The sequence below is a fragment of the Grampus griseus genome (genome assembly GCF_964374135.1).
Source record: "Grampus griseus genome assembly, chromosome: 18".
In the NCBI taxonomy this organism is placed as follows: domain Eukaryota; kingdom Metazoa; phylum Chordata; class Mammalia; order Artiodactyla; family Delphinidae; genus Grampus; species Grampus griseus.
The window spans coordinates 58,485,213-58,506,505 of record NC_139012.1 but is presented as its reverse complement, the minus strand read 5'-3'; the positions used below and the strand labels follow the sequence as shown (position 1 = coordinate 58,506,505).

Below are 21,293 nucleotides of genomic sequence, written 5' to 3'. Positions count from 1 at the left end.
TTGTCTTTAATTTTTGCCAATTTGATTACTTTGTGTCTTGGCGTGTTTCTCCTTTGGTTTATCCTGTATGGGACTCACTGTGCTTCCTGGTCTTGGGTGGCTATTTCCTTTCCCATGTTAGGGAGGTTTTCGACTCTAATCTCTTCAAATATTTCCTCTGGTCCTTTCTCTCTCTCTTCTCCTTCTGGGACCCCTATAATTCGAATGTTGTTGCGTTTAATGTTGTCCCAGTGGTCTCTTAGGCTGTCTTCATTTCTTTTCATTCTTTTTTATTTATTCTGTTCAGCGGCAGTGAATTCCACCATTCTGTCTTCCAGGTCACTTATCCGTTCTTCTGCCTCAGTTATTCTGCTATTGATTCCTTCTAGTGTAGTTTTCATTTCAGTTATTGTAATGTTCATCTCTGTTTGTTTGTTCTTTAATTCTTGGTCTTTGTTAAACATTTCTTGCATCTTCTCGATCTTTGCCTCCATTCTTTTTCTGAGGTCCTGGATCATCTTCACTATCATGATTCTGAATTCCTTTTCTGGAAGGTTGCCTATCTCCACTTCACTTAGTTGTTTTTCTGGGGTTTATCTTGTTCCTTCATCTGGTCCATAGCTCTCTGCCTTTTCATCTTGTCTGTCTTTCTGTGAATGTGGTTTTTGTTCTACAGGCTGCAGGATTGTAGTTCTTCTTGCTTCTGCTGTCTGCCCTCTGGTGGATGAGGCTGTCTAAGTGGCTTGTGCAAGTTTCCTGATGGGAGGGACTGGTGGTGGGTAGAGCTGGTTGTTTCTCTGGTGGGCAGAGCTCAGTAAAACTTTAATCTGCTTGACTGCTGATGGGTGGGGCTGGGTTCCCTCCCTGTTGGTTGTTTGGCCTGAGGCAACCGAACACTGGAGCCTGCCTGAGCTCTTTGGTGGGGCTAATGGCAGACTCTGGGAGGGCTCATGCCAAGGAGTACTTCCCGGAACTTCTGCTGCCAGTGTCCTTGTCCCCACGGTGAGCCACAGCCACCCCCCGCCTCTGCAGGAGACTCTCCAACACTAGCAGGTAGGTCTGGTTCAGTCTCCTATGGGGTCACTGCTCCTTCCCCTGGGTCCGGATGCTCACACTACCATGTGTGTTCCCTCCAAGAGTGGAGTCTCTGTTTCCCCCAGTACTGTCGAAGTCCTGCTATCATATCCCACTAGCCTTCAAAGTCTGATTCTCTAGGAATTCCTCCTCCTGTTGCTGGACCCCCAGGTTGGGAAGCCTCACATGGGGCTCAGAACCTTCACTGCAGTGGGTGGACTTCTGTGGTATAAGTGTTCTCCAGTTTGTGAGTCACCCACCCAGCAGTTATGGGATTTGATTTTATTGTGATTGCGCCCCTCCTACCGTCTCATTGCGGCTTCTCCTTTGTCTTTGGATGTAGGGTATCTTTTTTGGTGAGTTCCAGTGTCCTCCTGTCGATGATTGTCCAGCAGCTAGTTGTGATTCTGGTGTTCTCGCAAGAGGGAGTGAGAGCACATCCCTTCTGCTCCACCATCTTGGTTCAGGCTCACCCATGGAAATTTGGTCTTTTATAATGTTGCAAATATTCAATGGAAAATGACCAGTCCTAATTTTGTCATTCTTCAGAATTGGTATATAGTGACTTAGGGAGTATCATTACTTGACGTATAATAAACACACAGTATTTATTATTGCAGTTTTGATTCCTTGCATTCCCTTATAACGTTGGTAGTAGGGAATAGGACTGTAAACTATATTATATGAGGCTATTTGAATGTAGCTTTTGGTAGACCTAATAGGAACTCTTCATAAATGATGTCATAATGGGACCTTGCTCTTTGAGGGGAGCCACTACATGCCCCCTCTGTTAAATATTCAATACTGAGGCAGTGATGGGTGAGTGCTATTTTTTAAAAAAATGTATAATACTTTGTTATGTTTATTGTTTTGATTACTTTAAAAAAGTTGTTGAATGATTGGAGTGTGCTAGGCAGAGGGAGTACAGCAGTGACAAGATACACACGTGCCTGTCCTTATCCATAAAAAGACGAGAAATGTTTTCCTGTAATTAAAGTCTAAGAAATTTGAGTCTTACCATGTGACTTGTAGCTTTATACTTATAAGGGAAGAAAGCTTAGAAGATGTCTAGCTAGAATCTACCATTGAAAAATCCCATGAGGATGCTGTTGTCTCAGGATAGGACCAGGATACCTCATCCTGAAACAGAAGACCAAGTCAGAGCTATTAGGATGGTCAGCAGCACTTTTAAGTCAATAGCTGTTTTTCTGGAATTGAAAAATGAGGAGAGCCTCAGATAGGAAGAGTTACCTTCACAGGTCAAGAAGGATACTTAAAAACTTTTAACCAGCAGGTTAAAGTTGTACTTCGTTCAACTTAAAGTTTTCAGCTTAAAGCCCTTGTATGTGTGTATGTGAAGAGCTGTGTGAAATGTTGCACTGTTATGTGAGAGAGTTAGCTACTGCCCTTTAAAGCCTGAAAGGTAATTCTGAGGAAAACCAGCATAAACGTAAAGATTTAGAACCAACCAAGAACAAATAGAATTCAGCAAATGTGTATGCAACTATCCATTATTAATACTGTGTAAAGAGTTAGATGAGGGTGAAGGACAATCAGAGGAAATTAATTCTTAAGCAAGTAAACCCGGGTCCAGCCAGTCAGCAGTCAACATGGACTCAATGGATTTAATAGAATTTTAAGAGCATCCTTGGCTAACAAATGTAATAATCTAGGGTAAGAATCTAGGCCACCAGGAGTAGGGTATACTAGAATGCCTTTTCCTCTTTATCTCCCGGCAGAATCTTATTTATCTTGTGAGACCTGTTGGGTTTTGTTTGTTTGTTTTGCGGTACGCGGGCCTCTCCCTGTTGTGGCCTCTCCTGTTGCGGACTCCGGATGAGCAGGCTCAGCAGCCATGGCTCATGGGCCCAGCCGCTCCGCGGCACATGGGATCCTCCCGGACTGGGGCACGAACCCGCGTCCCCTGCATCGGCAGGCGGACTCTCAACCACTGCGCCACCAGGGAAGCCCCCTGTTTTGTTTTGTTTTTTTTAACATGTATTTATTTATTTATTTTGGCTGCGCTGGATCTTAGTCGCGGCATGCGGACTTCTTCTTGCTGCATGCATGTGGGATCTAGTTCCCCGACCAGGGATTGAACCCAGGTCCCCAGCATTGGGAATGCAGAGTCTTACCCACTGGACCACCAGGGAAGTCCTAAGACCTGTCTTAAGTGTCGTCTGATTTGTCATTCTCTTCTTCTTCATTTCCTCTATCTCAATACTGTCAGAGTGCTAGTCTGTAACAAGATAAGGAACTTGTACCAGAATATAAATCTATACCTTACTTTCTTCATTGAGAAAGTCTTCGTAAGAAGAAAATGTCAGCTGAACTAAATATATTTTGTTTAGGGACATAGCTGATTTATACCCTGACATAAGTGTGTGGATTGGCTGCCAGTCCATGGACCAACCTCCCCTAAAGCATTATTCACTACTTCCTGTGTGAATACATAGCTTATTAATACAAACACAATAGCGTTTGTTGCATTATATCATAGGTGGCCCTAGTCTTAGACATCTTTGATTCTGCTGCACTTTGCGTAGTACCTGGGATTTAGTATGTGGAGAATAAATATTTGTGGACTGAATTACCGTTAAATGGTTCAGTATGGGAAGAACCAGTCTTGGCATTGATAAGGAGCCTTAGCCAATTGCATGGTCAAACTTAGAAGTCAAAGGAGTTGGGACCATGATGTGATTTGGCTTAGTGAAGAATTGGAAGGAGTTCATATAAAGCTCCTTGCCTCCTCTAGGTGGCTTCTTTACAGGTACAATTTTTTTCTTCTCATGATTCCACTTCACTCTAGTTTTTTGTTTTCTGTTTGTTTTGCTTATTTGTTTTTTATCTGTTGGGTGTATCTTTTTCTTACTATTTTGCACAGAGGAATAATCAAACAAGAAGAGTTAGCTCCCCTTCCTGATACTTAGTTTTTAAAGAGCTGGTGATGACAGTATTGAAGATTATATCCTGCTAGATGGACTGGAAATTGCCTACCTGCAAAGGTTTTTCCCTGGTACTTTGCCCTGACTTTGGTCAGTTGGAAGTTGTTGCAGCTCAGTGGTGCCAGCCCCTGTTGTATATGTTTAATTCTTTTGAGGAGAATGATGATGGCTATTAGTCAGCAATGATTATAAAGCAACTGAGAAGTTAACTAAGTAAGGTGTTGAATCTCTCAAGTTTTGAGTTCACTTAAGGCAATAGGGAAGTTCTGAAATGAGTTCCTGATTAACCAACTTTGGTTCTTTTATATCTAACGAGTGTTTAAATTAAGTCATTATATAAACTGGGAAAATTGGACCCACTATTAAATTAATGGTAGCCAGCTTCAGTGATTCTGTTCTACTATGTCTATAGCTGTTCTACTCTCCCACAGTCCTCCACTCTACCCTCCTCAGCATATAAGAGGAAGGACCTCATCTAGTCTGGAGGAGTGGGGTGTTCCTTGACAAAGGGCAGTTGAGCTGAACTTAGACCTAATTAGGAAGAAATAAGGGGAGGTAAGGGCTAGTGCACAGACAGATTGGCATGAGTATAGGAACTTGAATATAGGTAAGAGATGATAGAAGCTTTTGAAAGATGGCAGTTGTGGGGACAGAACTAGGTGGATATAGAACATAAAAATGGGCACTGTTTGGTAGTTGGACATTTGTGAGATTGAGGAGGAAAGAGGTTTTGAGGAGATGTCCAAGTTCCTCTGTGAAAGCACCTTTGTGAAAGGTGGTGCCTGTTGCTCAGACAGGGAATCCCGGAAGAGAATCACATTTGGAGGTGTTGATTTAGGACATCGTTGAGTATGAGGAGATTCTGAGATGTCTATTTGAAGATGTTGTGTAAGCATTGGGACTCAGACCAGACTGGCTGGAGATAGATATTTTAAAATCATGAAACCATGAATGCAGAAGATATACCCCACAGAGAGAGGGTAGAGTGGAGAGGGAAGATAGCCTAAAAGGGAGTTAAAACCAACAAGCCTGCTGAGCAAGAGCCAGAGAAGTAGAAGAAAACTCAGAATATGACCTGTCGTGGAAGCCAGTAGAAGGGAGGATTTCAAGAAGGAAGATGTGATTATCAGTGCAGATTGCTGTGGAAAGGTCAAATAAAACAAGAACAAAAAGTGACTGGTTTTGTGACTTGTAGGGCCCCCTTGACGTGGATTCCAGATGATTGCTCCTTGGCCCTTCTTCTTGGAGTTTCCTGCCATCTGTCTCCACAGCTCTCTGCAGCTCTGACAGCCTCCCCCATGATTCTTTTTTTTTAAAAAAATATTTATTTGGCTGCGTTGGGTCTTAGTTGCGGCAGCGGGATCTTCGCTGCGGCACATGGGGTCTTTTGTTGTGGAGTGCAGGCTCTTTGTTGCTGCATGCGGGCTTGTCTCTAGTTGTGGTGCACGGGCTTTAGAGGGCACAGCCTCAGTAGTTGCGGCGTGTGGGCTCTCTAGTTGTGGCGTGTGGGCTCTAAAGTGCTCAGGCTCAGTAGTTGCGGTGTGCAGGGTTAGTTGCCCCACGGCATGCGGGATCTTAGTTCCCCAACCAGGGATCGAACCCACATCCCCTGCATTGGAAGGCGGACTCTTAACCCCTGGACCACCAGGGAAGTCCCTCCCCCGTGATTCTTAACAAGGCGGATTGCAGTTGCCTTTACCACCCTGCCCTTGGCATATATATAGATGGTCCAACAGAAGTGTGTATCCTTTGAATTCCGCTGACTTTGAGACTCACAGCTTACAGCAAAGAGTTTCATCTGGCACCTTTTTACCTTCCAATTTCCAGTGTCCTTTACCTCCATGCAGTTTCTGCCACTTACTTTCACGGCCACCCTGTGGATCTTCTGGACTTTCTGCCCCGGAAGTCTTGAAGTTGGGCTTACTCCTCTTTGGTCATAACTTGCATTTCATCCAACTGTCTCACTGTCACCTGTACCTGGTCCCGGACTAGTTGAAGCCTCCCACCTCTTACCCCCTTTACCTTCTTTTTCTCTCATCCCCCTTCTGTCTTTGCTTCTCTGCCAAGTTTAAGTCACTTCCACCACTCTCAGAAGCTCAGCTCCCTCATTCCGTTGCCCTTCGTTACACCCACCTGGCAAAATCTCAGCCCTGGCTCAGTTGCTAAGTGTTGTTCAAGAAAACCACACAGCTGAAGTACACTCTGCAGAGGAACACTCAGCAGTGTTGATCACACTTAAGGAATTGACTTTGACCAACGAGGTTAGGCTATTCTCTTTGTGTTTGTTCTTTTTTCATGCAAATTGAGATGCTAGTATGCATGTATTTTTTAGTTACACAGATGACTATGTAGAATAAAATTTACAGATAAATTTGTTAAACTGAATTTATTTTAGCCAGGTAAAATGCCAGTGAAAACAACACCTTAGAACTGACAGTCAGGGTACTGTAATGTGGGCTTAACATATCTTTCCTGATTAATCCCACATTACTTATAGGAGTTCTTTGTCCCAGCCAGACTTGGTTTTTTTCTTTTTCATATCCCAAACAAGTTTTTTGAACTTTTAACCTCTGTTTGGATCATGCTGCTTCCAGAAAATCCTCCCTTCTCTATCCTTGAAGTTCTGCTCACTGCTTTAGTCCAGCTGAAATCCTGCCAGACTAAAATTTTGGGAGTATTTTTCCTTATCTGCCTAGAGGGGTATCTTGTTCCTCTTTGAATGTGGTATCCCCTCTGCCTCCTTAGTGTATGTGCCCCTCATTATGGTACTATTGATGAACTTTTTTGCTTATGTGTCTTTTTTAAAAAAATAAATTACAAGCTTTAGAAATGTAAGAACCATGGTTTGTGTGACTGTTTATATCCCATGGTGCCATAGGTAGAAGGGATGTTTATAAATGTCGATATATGTAAATGGGGCTTGAAAATATTTTTATTATGGGTGTTATTCTATTTTGGTATATACAAGTAAGTGGTTGGAGAAATCTTGCTGAGATTCATATTTTTAATTTATGTTTTAAACTATACTTTTGTCATTGTTAAAGAAATTGGGCAGTGTTGATCAGATTAATAACTGTAGTTGGAATTCAGTAATATAACTAATGGTACTTAAACTGCTGTGGGTTTGAACAATAAATTCTCACCACATAGAACAGATCATCACCAAGACAAACCAAATTGATCTGTATTTGAATGCATTACTTTCTACAGTAGCTTTCCCCATTTGAACGTGAACTCTGCCACCTTGTGGTTTTGTGCAACAAGTGCTTTAAAGGAAAAAATTCCACTGGCTAGAGAAACTTACGGAATATTAACATTTGAAGATGCAAACTAGCTTAGGTAGCACGTGTTTCTCTAAAGTCCCTGGTAGAAGACTAGTTTGGTTTTGTAATGTAATCGAGAACTCTCAGCCACCTTTGAATTTATGTTGATGTACATTATAGCTTTGAATAACTTCCTGACAAGAGTTTAGCTTGAAATTAGAGGTAAACATTCAGTATTTGAAAAGGCAAAGATTGTTTTATATATGGCCAAGGTTACTGAAAAGAGATAGTAGTAGACTCTTGCCTTTAAGACCCTCACTCTAATGGGAGACGTGGGAAGAATATCCGTAGGTGGCCGTGAGAGCACAGGCAACTGAAGCATTAATTTTTGCTGTGTGGGGATAACAGTGTCTGGTCAAGGGATAGCTGGCGTCTTTGGAAGGCAGGGCAATCAGTTCGTTTTGCAGGACTTCTTGTGAGAGGGGTCGTGCCACCCCTTCCCTCCCCCTCCAATTTATTTGAAGGTGAAGTTTATTCTTTTTTAATGCATAGTTCTGACAAACATCCATAGTTGTGTTTAATTAAAAACTTTAAGGCTTTCCACTAATAACCTGCAAAAAAAGAAATCCTAGCCAAAAAAAACCGGTAGTTATTTTTTCTTAATTCCTGTCGGGTACAAATGCTGTATGATTTGGCATTAGGAAAAATGAGTGGTAGAGGTTCGTTTCCCAAACCTCTTATTTTTGAGATGTTGAAACATACTTCACGGCAGATTTGGAGTCCACTAGGTGGAGTAGTTGTGTTATTTATTTTAATACTGCAGTTACTGTGGCTCTGAGGAAACGCTTTACAGCTGTGTCCCCAGTTCTTTCAGAATTCCAGCAGAGGGGCTGTGCTCCTAAAGAATGCTACATCTTTTTGAAGTTTGGAAAGACTTTGAAATAAAAATGCAGTAGTGTTGAAGTAGCTGTGATTCAGGGAGAATAAAGAGGGATTGTGTTTTTCTACAGAAGAGGCTTAAGGGAAAAGCCAAGGAGTGGGTGGTGATTTGAGTATAAGGAAAGAGAAGGGTAACCAGAATGAGATGTGCTAAGATAATGGTTGGTTCCATGTTGCTAATTTATTGACTCTGGGGCTTAAGGATTGTCACTGGAGGCTTAAAGGCTTAGGCAAGGGGAAGACAAAGAGGGGGTAAGAAATGAAAGAGGGAGAAGAGAGCAAGATAGAGAGCATACGGTTTCAGGGCCACTTCCTTTTGGGGTGTTGGGAAAAGATGGAAGTAGGGAGAAAAGTGATTTTAGCCGATAAAAATAGAGAAACCAACTGTGAAAATACCACTTGTCACAGTCTTTATAGCTTTATAACATCCATTCTCTACCAGGAGATATTGGACTAAATTTTATTGGTATGTAATTGTACAATGTAACACAATTTGTGATTTTTCTCCACAGTTTTCTCTGGATTTGTGTAATTTAGAAACCTGAACTGTGTCCTTTATCAAAGATCCAGACTTTTCCTTATTCTTGTATCTCACTAGTATGTTGCTGGAAGGGGCTTCTGATTATTGTTGTATGTATAACTAGGTCTTGTGTTTCTGGTTTCCCATTTGGGGGGATAATTTGCTCTCTGGTACCCTTGTTTTCCCTAGTTTTTAGTCTCTAGGTTCTATGTAAATAAGAATGGTATAACTTTTGCAAGAAAATTTTATTAATTTAAGCACTGATATATAGAATCTTATAACTTTGGAAGGGATATAAAAATCCCCTACCTTTAGGAAGGTGACACTTCAGTCAGCCAGAAAGAAGAAGTGAGCTGTGTTAAAAGACTTCCACCAAAGGAGTTTCCACAACATTCTTGATGTCTCATTCAAGGAATTCTTTATTATATCTCACCTAAAATCCACTTCCTGTAACAAACTGTTTATATTCCTTATCATTGAGAAACATTTACATAGCTCCTTGCTTATACATGAAACACTGTAGGACCAAGTCTTTATGTTTAGCATATGACCCAACATGTTAAGGGTTGCTCTGTAACACTCAGAAGAAAAACGTTAAAGAAACACATTTTGTGTTTCTTTAACATTTTTAAGACTAAGAATAAGTGAATTTCAGAGGTGTGAAGAGTGTTGATTAGCTGTGAGTTACACGTCTAGACACTGTGGTGCCTGTGAAAGTCATCACCTTTTCCTCATCATTTCTGCTTCGGTGTAGTTTGTCTTCAGGTTGAGAACAGCTGGCTGCCATCTTCTCTGTAAGATCATTTTTTGTCACTTCTCTCCCTCTTTTAAAGGCTGCAAATAGTTCTAGTTCCTTTCATCTTTCTTCAGAGGTTTTATTTTTTCATCCTGTTAATCATCTTTGAGTCTCTTTTGAATCCCCTCCAAGTTTTATTTTTCCTTAACATTCCTTTTCAGTTTAGAAGTACAAAGCTGGATGCAGTGCCCTGAGAGTTTCTGATCACCTTTGAGTGTCATGAGAGGATGATTTCACACTTGTACCTGTGCCAGAGTCCATTTCATATCGCCTTAGATTATGTTTGCTTTCCAAAACTGTACTCATGTGGTGCTGACTGCCTGTCAGATTTTTATCTCCTGTGACCTTGATCTTTTCCTCTTATGTTTATTTATAACTTGTACATTAATCATCTTTTATTTGTGGAGTTTATTTTTCTTGGCTGGATAGATTGCTTTGCACTGTCCTCACTGAAATTCATTGCCTTTCTTTTTCTGATTACTTCACCACTTACTCAATGTCATTTCTATTCTTATCTTCCAGTGTGCCCAGCCCATGGGCTTCTATTGTCTGTGCTATCCCAGTCAGTGATGCAGATGTTAAAAAAAGAAGGGGGTAGAGACAGTGTCCTCGAAATGATGGCAGAACATGATGTGTTGATGTTTCTCAAAATTTACTCTAATGAGCAGCCAGGCTGAGTGGTAGAGGACTGTCTGTGTTCCCCTCCTTTCGTGCTTTTTATGCTCCTAGTATCTGTTCCTCTCACCACCGAAGTTTGGTGCCCCCATCACCACACAGCTGTGCTAAGGAACAAAGAAAGCCTTTGTCAGAGCAATTCGTCTTGCACGCTGCTGTCAGATTTAATTCTTTTCACTGCCTTGTTCATATCTTTCCCTGTTCATAACTTTCAGTGGCTCCCCAACGCCACTGAATTAAAAATAGCTTTCTCGTCTGGCATTCGAGGCACATTTTGGCCCCAGCCTCCCTTTCTGGTCTGATTGCCTGTAACTGTTTCTTTAAGAATGAACCACTTGCCATTCTCTCACACTTTCTGAGGCCTTGGTTTGTCTGCATTGTTTGCTTAGAACACTCTGGCCAAAAAACGAAAAAAAAAGGTCCCTGGCAGTCCAGTGGTTAAGACTCTGTGCTTCCACTGCATGGGGCATGGGTTCGATCCCTGGTTGATCCCACAGGCCATGTGGCGCGGCCAAAAAAAAAAAAAAAGCACATGCTGACGCTTTTCCTTCAGATTTTTGTCTCTTAACACCATTTAAGACCAGTGTCTTTCATGTTCCTTTCTTTGTGGATTTCTCCATGTAGATAGGATCTTTCCTTCCCAACCTCCCTTATACTCCTTGGGATGCTTAATATTTTGTCTTGTTATAACTAGTCTTTAGAAATAACCATGCTTTTCTTAACCTTCCTGGTAGACTGTAGCTTTTTTTTTAAGAACTGTCTCTTCCTCATCTTGGTAACTTTGGATATACCTCCTAGTATATATTTGCATAAGTAGATGCATAAGAAAATACCTTTTTGTTTATAGTATTTATGGGTATGTGCCAAATAAATGAACTCTATATATGAGTTTCAGCACATTATGTGATATATTTGATTTAAATTCTATTGTAAGCTTCTTACTTGGTAACAGACTGGTAGAAGAGTTTGGACTGGCAGCTGGTATATACTTTGAGTAGCATTGTTACAGTCTACTTTTTCACCCTTAAAAAAATTCCAGAAGGAATTAGAAGTTTATATCAATTTACTGCATTAGTCATTAAACAAAAGTTGTTAAATGCAACAATTGCTTGATTGCATAATTAAAATTTACTCTAAAAGCCCTTTTATAATGGACTTTTATTGTTCTCTAGAAATTACCCAACTCTGGCTAATATCGAAAGGAAGAAAAAGTTAAAAATTGAAAAGGAAAAGAGAGGAGCAGTGTTGACAACGACACAGTATGGGTAAGTTCCTTAAAATTGCTTGCACCCTCAGTGCTTATTTTAAATGAATGTATGTACTTATAAATAATAAAAAAGCATACACCCAAATCCTAAACCCTCTACACTTTCAATTCTGAAATATTTGCTTTTGTAACTTTTTTATTTAAAAATTTTAAAATTATATTTAAAAATAAGTAGTACCCTACATTTATGTGGTTTTCAAAACGATTTACAGTAACAAGTCTCTTCTGTCTTTGTATCCTAGCTAAACAGTTCTCCCTCCCAGAGGCAACGCATTTTATCTTTCTAGAGATATTTCATCTTTATATAGCACATAGATAATAGTCTTTTTTTTTCCTTTTTTTTTTTTCTTGCGGTACACGGGCCTCTCACTGCTGTGGCCTCTCCCGTTGAGGAGCACAGGCTCCGGACGCACAGGCTCAGCGGCCATGGCTCACGGGCCCAGCCGCTCCGCGGCACGTGGGATCCTCCCGGACCGGGGCATGAACCCGCGTCCCCTGCATTGGCAGGAGGACTCTCAACCACTGCGCCACCAGGGAAGCCCTTCCTTTTTTGATACTATTGTACGTCTTGCCTTTTTTAGCCAAATAATATACTTGGAGATTGTCCTATATTGACATATAAACAAGACTCCTCATTCTCTGAGGGTGTGTAAGAAGCATAAGAATATCCCAAAGGGTCTTTTTTTTTCTTAAACAAAAAAATTCTCTATTGACAGACATTTAAGTTTTCACCAATCTTTTACTAATAAAAAGTTGCCATTATTGCCCTGTACATATATTTTACACATGTGCAGATATTTCTGAGCATGGATACCTAGAAGTGGTTTTGCTGAGTCAAAAGACATGTGTAAAAAAAAAAAAAAAAAAAGACATGTGTATTTATAATATTGATAGGTGACTGCCAAATACCTATCATAGAAGCTATTGTAGTTTACTCTCCCACCAGCAGTGTATGAGACATCCCATTTTCCCCAGTGCCTCACATTCATAGAATTTTTTCCATTTTGTTTTGTATTGAGTGTACAACTGAATGAATTTATATACGTTCACATACCTACATACCCATGTAACTTCCACACATTAATAATACATAGAACGTCTTACCTTACAAAGGTTTCTTTCGTAGGCTATCCTTAGTTCCATGCCTCCCCACAAAGGTAACCTCTTTTCTGATTTCTATCATAATAAATTTATTTTACCTGTTCTTAGAACCTGGTATAAGTGGAATCATATAGTATTGATGTGTCTTCTTTAGCGTATAGTTTCTGTGGCTTAAAATTATCTTGTGAGATTCATCCATATTGTTGTGTATAGCTGTAAATCCATTCTTGTTGCTATATAGAACTTAATTGTGAGAATATATATTCATTCTACTATTGGTCATTTGGGTTGTTTCCAATTTGGGCTATTATGAATAAAGCTACTATGAACATTCTTTTAAGTGTCTTTTGTGGACATAAGTACTTGTTTCTTGTTTACATTGGCCATACACACACACACACACACACACACACACACACACACACTAGGTCATACTAGATATTTAGTTATAATAGATGTAGTCAAACAGTTTTCCAAAACACTTGTACTAATTTATACTCCTACTGACTCTGCATCTAACTGCTGTGTGTCCTGGTCAATGCATAGTATTGTTATACCTTTTCTTCATGTTATACCATTTCCCTCGTGACTAACGATGTTGGACATCTTTTTATATGCTTATCCGTCATGTCGATATTCTCTTGTGAAGTGCCAGTTCAAGTCTTTGACCATTTTTTTTAAAGCGATTTTTAAATTATATGTAACATAGACAAAATTATTTGTCAATAAATTTTTAAGGAATTTCACGTGTTCTGATTCTTTCCACTGCCAATCACCTTAGTTCCTCCAAACTCATAATCTTCAAGATAAAATAGCCCTTTCAAAAAGAAGTTGTTATGTTAGCCCACAATTCTTTTAGTTGGGCTTCTTTGATCTCCAGGGGAATATGGACACGCTTCAAAATTCCACACCTGTAATCTTTGGGATCCAAATTCCTCAAGCGATTTACTTTAGGACCATGTTTAGGGTCAGGAGATGGATCTGCTTGTTTCTCAATTTGACATCCTCTAAAAATGTGTTAGGTTCAAATCGTATTCACTCCTAAGCCATCACACCCTAGAACAGTACAGATCATTGGGATATGCCAATACCTTTTTAAAATCCAGACACTGTGTTCAAGATACAAGCTTAAAAAAAGAAGCCATCTTTGTTTCATGTCAACATTAAAATTAGAGTACTAAATCAATACAGCTGATAATTTAAAAGCTTAAGATATGAGGGAAATTATCAGCTCTGTAGTCCTGGAAGCAATCTTTATGTTTATCAGTACACCCCATCACTTGATTCTCTTTTAGGTATCATGTTCCTTCTTACCTGTATCAAAACTCTTACTGAACAGTGAGTTCTGGGTTGCAAAAAAGGATTTATTTTTGCCCCTGTCTAGAAGTCTTTGTCGAGAAATCAAACAAACACAAGTGCTATTGACCACCTTTTAATTGGGTTGCTTTTCTTGATTAGTAGCGGTTATTTATTTAGATACAAATACTTTTTTGCGTAGAGTATAGGTAGTGCAGATATATATAGTCTTGCAATTTGTGGCTTGCCTTTTTACCCTTAATAGGTGTCTTTTTTTTTTTTTTCTCCCTATGATAGTCTTAACTGCTCAGATATCTGGGGTCAGCTGGGGGTTATCTGGTGATCTTGACAAGCCTTAGTCACAGCTGGTGGTTTGTTAGCTGATGGTTGGGGTGCCTATATAGTTACTATTTGTGGTACTCCTCATTCTTTTTTTTTTTTTTTTGCGGTACACGGGCCTCTCACTGCTGTGGCCTCTCCCATTGCGGAGCACAGGCTCCGGACGCGCGGGCTCAGCAGCCATGGCTCACAGGCCCAGCCGCTCTGCGGCACGTGGGATCTTCCCGGACCGGGGCACGAACCCGTGTCCCCTGCATCGGCAGGCGGACTCTCAACCACTGCGCCACCAGGGAAGCCTGGTACTCCTCATTCTTTAGCATAGATCTATCTTTCCATCTACCATTTTCCTTTTGCCTGAAAGACTTACTATAACATTTCTTGTAGTGAGGGTCTGCTGGAGATGACTTCTTTCAGCTCTGTGTGTCTGAAAAGATCTTTATTTTACCTTCCTATTGGAAAGATATTTTTGCTAGATAAGTAATTCTAGGTTAACAGTTTTCTAAAAATTTTATAGTATTTTAAAGATGTTGCCCCATTGTTTTCTTATTTGCATTGTTTCCAAGAGAAATCTGCTGTCATTTTGTTCCTCTATATAAAATACCTTTTATCTCTGACTGCTTTTAAGATTTTCTCTTTTTCACTAGCTTTGAGCAATTTGATCATTATGTGCCTTGGTATTATTTTCTTACTTTGTTTTATTGTCCATTGAGAGTATATGTAATGAACCTTTTTTTTTACATGGTCTTTGTTTTCCTATGCATAGTTTACATAAGTATGTGCTCACATAAGTATTTATTTCCTCCTAAGAGTAGTAATTGCTGTGGTTTGAGAGGGCGCTTGATTTGAGCTAGCCGTGAAATTGTGCTTGGTCTATGATCTTTAAGTTTATCCTCCTGTAATGTGAAGAGAATAATACCTGTCTAATCTATTTTAAGGAGTTACCATGAAGTTTAAACAAGAACCATGAAGTTTAAACAAGAAACAAGGTAGCATATTTGTAAAAGCGTCAGAAACTTTAAGGCTACTTACAATTAAGGAGATAAGAGTTAATGCACTTTGTAAAGTCGAAGGAACATTTTATCTTAATGTATAATAGGAATGAAAGAATGCTGCCAATTAAATTCACTTGCTGTTGATTGTACAACATAGCCCAATTTCAGAGGGATTACATTATGGGAGGAAATGTGCAATTTGGAATTGATAAAGTATGGTATATTGTGGTATGTTATGCTTTTAAAGTTCTACTTTGGAAGCCATTGAATTTATTTTATTCTGGTCTCTTTAATGTACTAGGTGACAGGTGATTGACAGCTAAATTTCTTTTGCATTCAGTAATCTTTTTCAAATTTTTCTTGAAAGGTCAGTGCCTTTTATATTAAGAATTGCATTTTTCTTACTCCAGCAAGATGAAGGGGATGGCCAGACATTCACAGATGGCAAAAATCAGAAGTCCTGGCAAACGTCACAAATGGAAAAATGGTCGTGCTGGACAGAGAGCAGCCATGGGGTCAGGCAATCCCTTGTGTGGTTCGAAGCCTGAAAGTACACCCGAGGCAAATTCAGACCCTCTGGGTGTTTTGGTAAACACCGATTCCGGTAAGCTAAATAAGAAAACGCCGTGTTTTTAAGAGTATAGCCAGTGATGCAGAAATTGATTCTTCACATCCTTGTTTGGGGAGAGTTTAATGGCAAAAAATGTAAAAAGGTAGAATGATGCTTTTGTTCTTAATAGGAGTGTTTTGTCAAAAATCTTGTTAAAGACATTTTTTCTGAATCTTGGGAATGAATGCATGAGGCAGGCAGAATGTGGGAGAAAGATTATATTTATTGGATAATTTCCTTAGTATCATATAATCTTGGAAATTTTCTTAAGATTATTTTGAATGTATAGATGTTGTGGATTCAGATTTGCACCATTATGTGAATTTTCCCACCTAGAAAGCAGGAATTCCAATGGAAGCCAGTATTTATGCTGCTCAGCATGAACATGGTCTCTTTGGGTAAATAATATGAATTCCATATATTTAAATAATACTGTTCTTCCTCAGAGCATAGAATATATTTATGTGTGTTTATTGTTTTTTCTTAAATTCCTTCTAGAATTTAGGAGATAAGTTTACTCTTGCTTATAAGTTGAGAAATTAAAGGACCAAAATGTTGCTGTCACAGAAAGATACTGCTAAGGCTTCATTTCTCTCCTGAAAAATAAAAATGTTTATGTAAATATTTTACCGCCTTTCCTTCTAATAACGACGTGAGGCTTTATCCAGTTGCTACTGATTCTTCTTTTGCAAAGGGGTGTTGCTGATGTTACATTGCAGGTTTGCTAGCAGGCTCTGCTCAACTTGGGGGAAAGCGGCTTCTACGACAATCACAGATTATGTTATAAATTTATTTATTTTTGGCTGTGTTGAGTCTTCGTTGCTGCCTGCAGGCTTTCTCTAGTTGCAGCGAGTGGGGGCTACTCTTCATTGCGGTGTGTGGGCTTCTCATTACAGTGGCTTCTCTTTGTTGCAGAGCACGGGCTCTAGGTGCGCGGGCTTTAGTAGTTGTGGCTTGTGGGCTCTAGAGCGCAGGCTCAGTAGTTGTGGCGCACAGGCTTAGTTGCTCCACGGCATGTGGAATCTTCCCAGACCAGGGATCAAACCCATGTCCCCTGCACTGGCAGGCGATTCTTAACCACTGCCACCAGGGAAGTCCCGTGGCAGATTACTGAATTTATGGATGGGAAGAAACAGGGGTATAACTACTTCATTGACTAAATCAGGATGGAAAAAGATCTTGGCATAAGGGAATGTTGGGCTAAGAGTGACAAGATAAAATTTAGTAGGAATAATAATAATAAATTATTTTAACACCAACTAACACTTACTGAGTTAAGGTATTGGGTTGGCCAAAAAGTTCGTTTGGGTTTTTCCGTAACATCTTACAGAAAAACCCAAACAAACTTTTTGGCCAACCCAATACTTACTGTACTCTAAATGGCTTTGTATATATTAGCTCTTTTCCTCCTGACAACGTTTTACGTATGTACAGATGCTACTTCCATTTTCGAACCAAGGAACTTAGAGTGAGTAATTTACCTTAGTCACGCTGCTAATTAATGGCAGAGCCAGAATTAGAATTTAGGTGTCTGACTCCTAGTATACTATACTACCTCTACACGTGAAGTCTGAATTTGGCCAAAAAACATATTGTAGGAGTCTAGGATAGTTGAGATGTGGGAGAGAGGTTTAAAAAGGCATCTTATCCTTGCTGCTAGCAAGGCAAAGACAGAAGACATTGGGCCAGGGCTGAATTTACTCTTGGGCACTGATTTTTTTTCCTTCAAAAAATGTTGGAGAGAGCGCACATACTTCTTCAAACTTACAGTTTGTGACCTTGATGATGAAATACAATCTGTACCTAAATATAAACTTCCATGTCATTAAAATACTTGAAACACAAATGTGAAGACTACTGTTACAAGCAGTGTTACTAATTTGAAAATTACATAATTCTTCCCTTTATGCAATTTTCTAAATGAACATTTGAAGGATTCTGTAGCACTGAATACTCTGTTTTTGCATTGTTAGCTTTGGTTGGGTGATTCTGTTTTCTCATTTTTAAAGAAGTGTTTCAGTGTATCAATCTGGTGAAACACTAACAAAAAGATGAGTATATCTTGCCTCTATTTGTATGTAGGTCTTCAAGAGACACCTTAGACCTGAGAAACAATAGTTAAATGCCTTTCATCCTCATGGTAGAAAGCATTCAGGCAGATCTACGAGCAGTTGAATGAGAGATAGCAAGTAATTTTGTTTTGGCTTAATGTTGAAACTTTTTGCTATTCTGAGGGGCAGAGATGAAAATGTAAGTCTTGAATATAAAAATCCTAAAAGTAAGCTGTAAATTTATAATATTGTTCTTTGAGGAAATCAGAATACCAACAATCAAATTATGGTAGCTTAATTTTGTAGGAAAGATTCCATTTAAATTTATGTTGTTCTTTACCTGGGATTTCTTCTGGACTTTCACATTTTCCAAATCAATGTTTCAGAGTGTTGGTTTTTCAACTTTCCACTCCAGGTATAGCTACAGAAAACCGTATGTACCATTTTTTCACATGCTCTAGGTATATATCTCAGATTCTCGACTTTCCAATTTATCAGTTTTACCTTGTTTGGAAGCAGCTTCCTTCACATGGGCCAGAGCCAGTCAACCTTCATTAAGATCTAGTTGTGCTTGTTATTCAGGTTGTCAGTGGCAGGGTAGCATTGTGACAGCGTGGCCCTATTCATGCTCAAATGTCGCAGTTCACACTTTTCAGCACTAAGCTCACTTTAAAAATGAAGACAGTAGCTCTTGAGAATCTCTATAAGCCTCATGTCACGTTTAGAAAATCACTGCCTGAGCCCACCTTTTTTTGATGGTAGTTGGTAGTATGTGAACCCTCATTAATTGTGCAGATGCTTTGTTTATTTATTTTTAAAGATGGAGAATTTTTAAATTAAATTAATTTATTTATTTTTGGCTGCATTGGGTCCCCACTGCTGCACGTGGGCTTTCTCTAGTTGTGGTGAGCAGGGGCTACTCTTCGTTGCGGTGCGCAGGCTTCTCATTGCAGTGGCTTCTCTTGTTGCGGAGCACAGGCTCCAGGCGCACGGGCTCAGTAGTTGTGGCTAGCGGGCTCTAGAGCACAGGCTCAGTAGTTGTGGCACACGGGCCCAGCTGCTCCACGGCATGTGGGATCCTCCCGGACTAGGGATTGAACCCATGTCCCTTGCATTGGCAGGTGGACTCTTAACCACTGTGCCACCAGGGAAGTCCCTGTGCAGATGCTTTAAATTGGGAATTGACATTGTTTCAAAAGGAAAGCCTGTCATTTGGAGTCTCTCAGCTTATGGGTTTTGAGTATGGCCTGTTGTCACTAGATTTCCTTGGTGGTGCTCTGCTCTTGTTTAAATACAGCATGTTCTATGGCTTTCCTGGCCCGTGGTTTTAACAAGTATTGTCTGGGCTAGAAGGAAAGGAGCTGGTCAATAATGTGTCCTGAGCATCACTGACTAAAGTGCCTCAGTGTCCACAAAACAGGAAGGATCCAGTTTGTTAGTCATTCATTATAACAAATATAGCTATTGTCATAGAACACTGGGACATCAGTCTAATAACTATGCATCGAGGTAAGCTAGGTGGCTTCTGTTGTTAAAAAGGTAGACATTCAAGTAAGAAGGTAAGCTGGCCCGGCACATCAGAAATCATGAATGCCCATTGTTAAATACCTGGTTTTGAGGTGTGGAAACTATAAACCAAAGTTCCCATTTTTTTAGAGTGACTTTTTTCAATATATAGCTTTTTCTTTGTGAGAATTTATAAATCTTGGGGTTACAGCATATAATTGTGCTTTGTTCCATAAAGACAATAGGAAATAGTGGGGGGAGAGGAGGGTGGCACAAATAAAGAAATAAGTTGTAGAAAGAAGCCAGTTGAGAAGCTTTTTCTAATGTTTAGAGTTGGGTAAGACATTCAAAGGGCAGTTTGTTTTTTGTTATTTTAATTTCAATAGGGATTTACTGAGGTCCTACATTTTGCTTGCCCAGCCCTATAATTCAGTGAAGTCTTTCCCTGCCTTCAAGAAACTCATAGTCTAGTGATAATTTTTAGATTTAAAAAAATTTTTTTGGTCATTGGGAACATGATGTGTATGTATGAGAGAGAGAGGTGAGATTTCCCCTAAGAAAAGTGTCACTATTTTCTTTTTTTAACAGTAAAAGAAATTATTGGAGTTGGTATTTATAATGCTTTTTTTTTTTTTTTTTTGTGGTATGAGGGCCTCTCACTGTTGTGGCCTCTCCCGTTGCGGAGCACAGGCTCTGGACGCGCAGGCTCAGCGGCCATGGCTCACGGGCCCAGCCGCTCCGCGGCATGTGGGATCTTCCCAGACCGGGGCACGAACCCGTGTCCCCTGCATCGGCAGGCGGACCCTCAACCACTTGCGCCACCAGGGAAGCCCCTATAATGTTTTTAAAGTTTGATTTTATAATCTTCATTGCTATTATTTTTGTACTGGTGTTTTTATTATTTTAATTTTAAAATTTTTTCTTAATTTTTATTCAATTATAGAAACTTTTATTATCCTAAATTAGGCCCATCAAAATTTTTAACACACGTTAATATTAAATTGTATAAGACCTTAAAATATTACTCAGGGATCTTTTTCGTTATTTTATGTTTATTTTTTATGGTTTCTGTTTTTTTTAAAATTTTTATTGGAATATAGTTGACTTACAGTGTTGTGTTAGTTTCAAGTGGACAGTAAAGTGAATCAGTTATACATATACATACATCCACTCTTTTTTAGATTCTTTTCCCATGTAGGTCATTACAGAGTATTGAGTAGACTTCCCTGTGCTATACAGTAGGTCCTATTAGTTATCTATTTTATATATAATAGTGTATATATGTCAATCCCAATCTCCCAATTTATCCCTCCCCCCTTTACCCCCCTGTAACCATAAGTTTGTTTTCTACATCTGAAACTCTATTTCTGTTTTGTAAATAAGCTCATTTGTACTCTTTAAAAATTCCACATATAAGCGATACCATATGATATTTGTCTTTCTCTGTCTGACTTACTTCAGTCAGTATGACAATCTCTAGGTCCATCCATGTTGCTGCAAATATACTGGTATTTTTAGTTTAGAGAGATGTTTTGGCTGCTTTTATTAAAATGTGGGTGAAGTTTCTTGAGTATTATTTTATCAGCTCTGCCTATGGTATAGTCATTCTAAGATGGCTGCTAGAAATGCCTACATTAGAACTGCCAAGTAGATCTGAGCGTCTGTGTGAACAGCCTTCTGTTTTTGAGATGAAGAGTCACCATAGAGGATGTTTTGATAGTGCCAAAAGTGTCATTACATGTGGTGGGTCCCCAAAACATAACTGAGGGGGACGAAATAGGAAAAGAGGTGTTCATTTGTATGAACTCCTAGCTCTTTCCCTTGGGAAGGCAGTTAAGTGTAGTGAGCTTTGTGACACTCCTCGTAATGAGTACACCAACCACTCATGTTGTGGTTTTAATGTATGTCTAAAATTCTTTGCTTCGAGAGGTGGAGATTAA

At 39.6% G+C, this 21,293-nt stretch overlaps 1 protein-coding gene across 1 annotated transcript in view; it reads left to right on the top strand.

Annotated features, from left to right (window-relative positions):
• The window catches only part of NUFIP1 (nuclear FMR1 interacting protein 1), a 43,954-nt gene that overhangs the window by 10,145 nt on the left and 12,516 nt on the right, over positions 1-21,293 (top strand). Inside the window, exons 6-7 of the mRNA XM_082675581.1 lie at positions 11,364-11,456; positions 15,597-15,790. Coding sequence (XP_082531707.1) covers positions 11,364-11,456; positions 15,597-15,790 — 287 coding nt within the window. The remainder of the gene's footprint in view (positions 1-11,363; positions 11,457-15,596; positions 15,791-21,293) is intronic.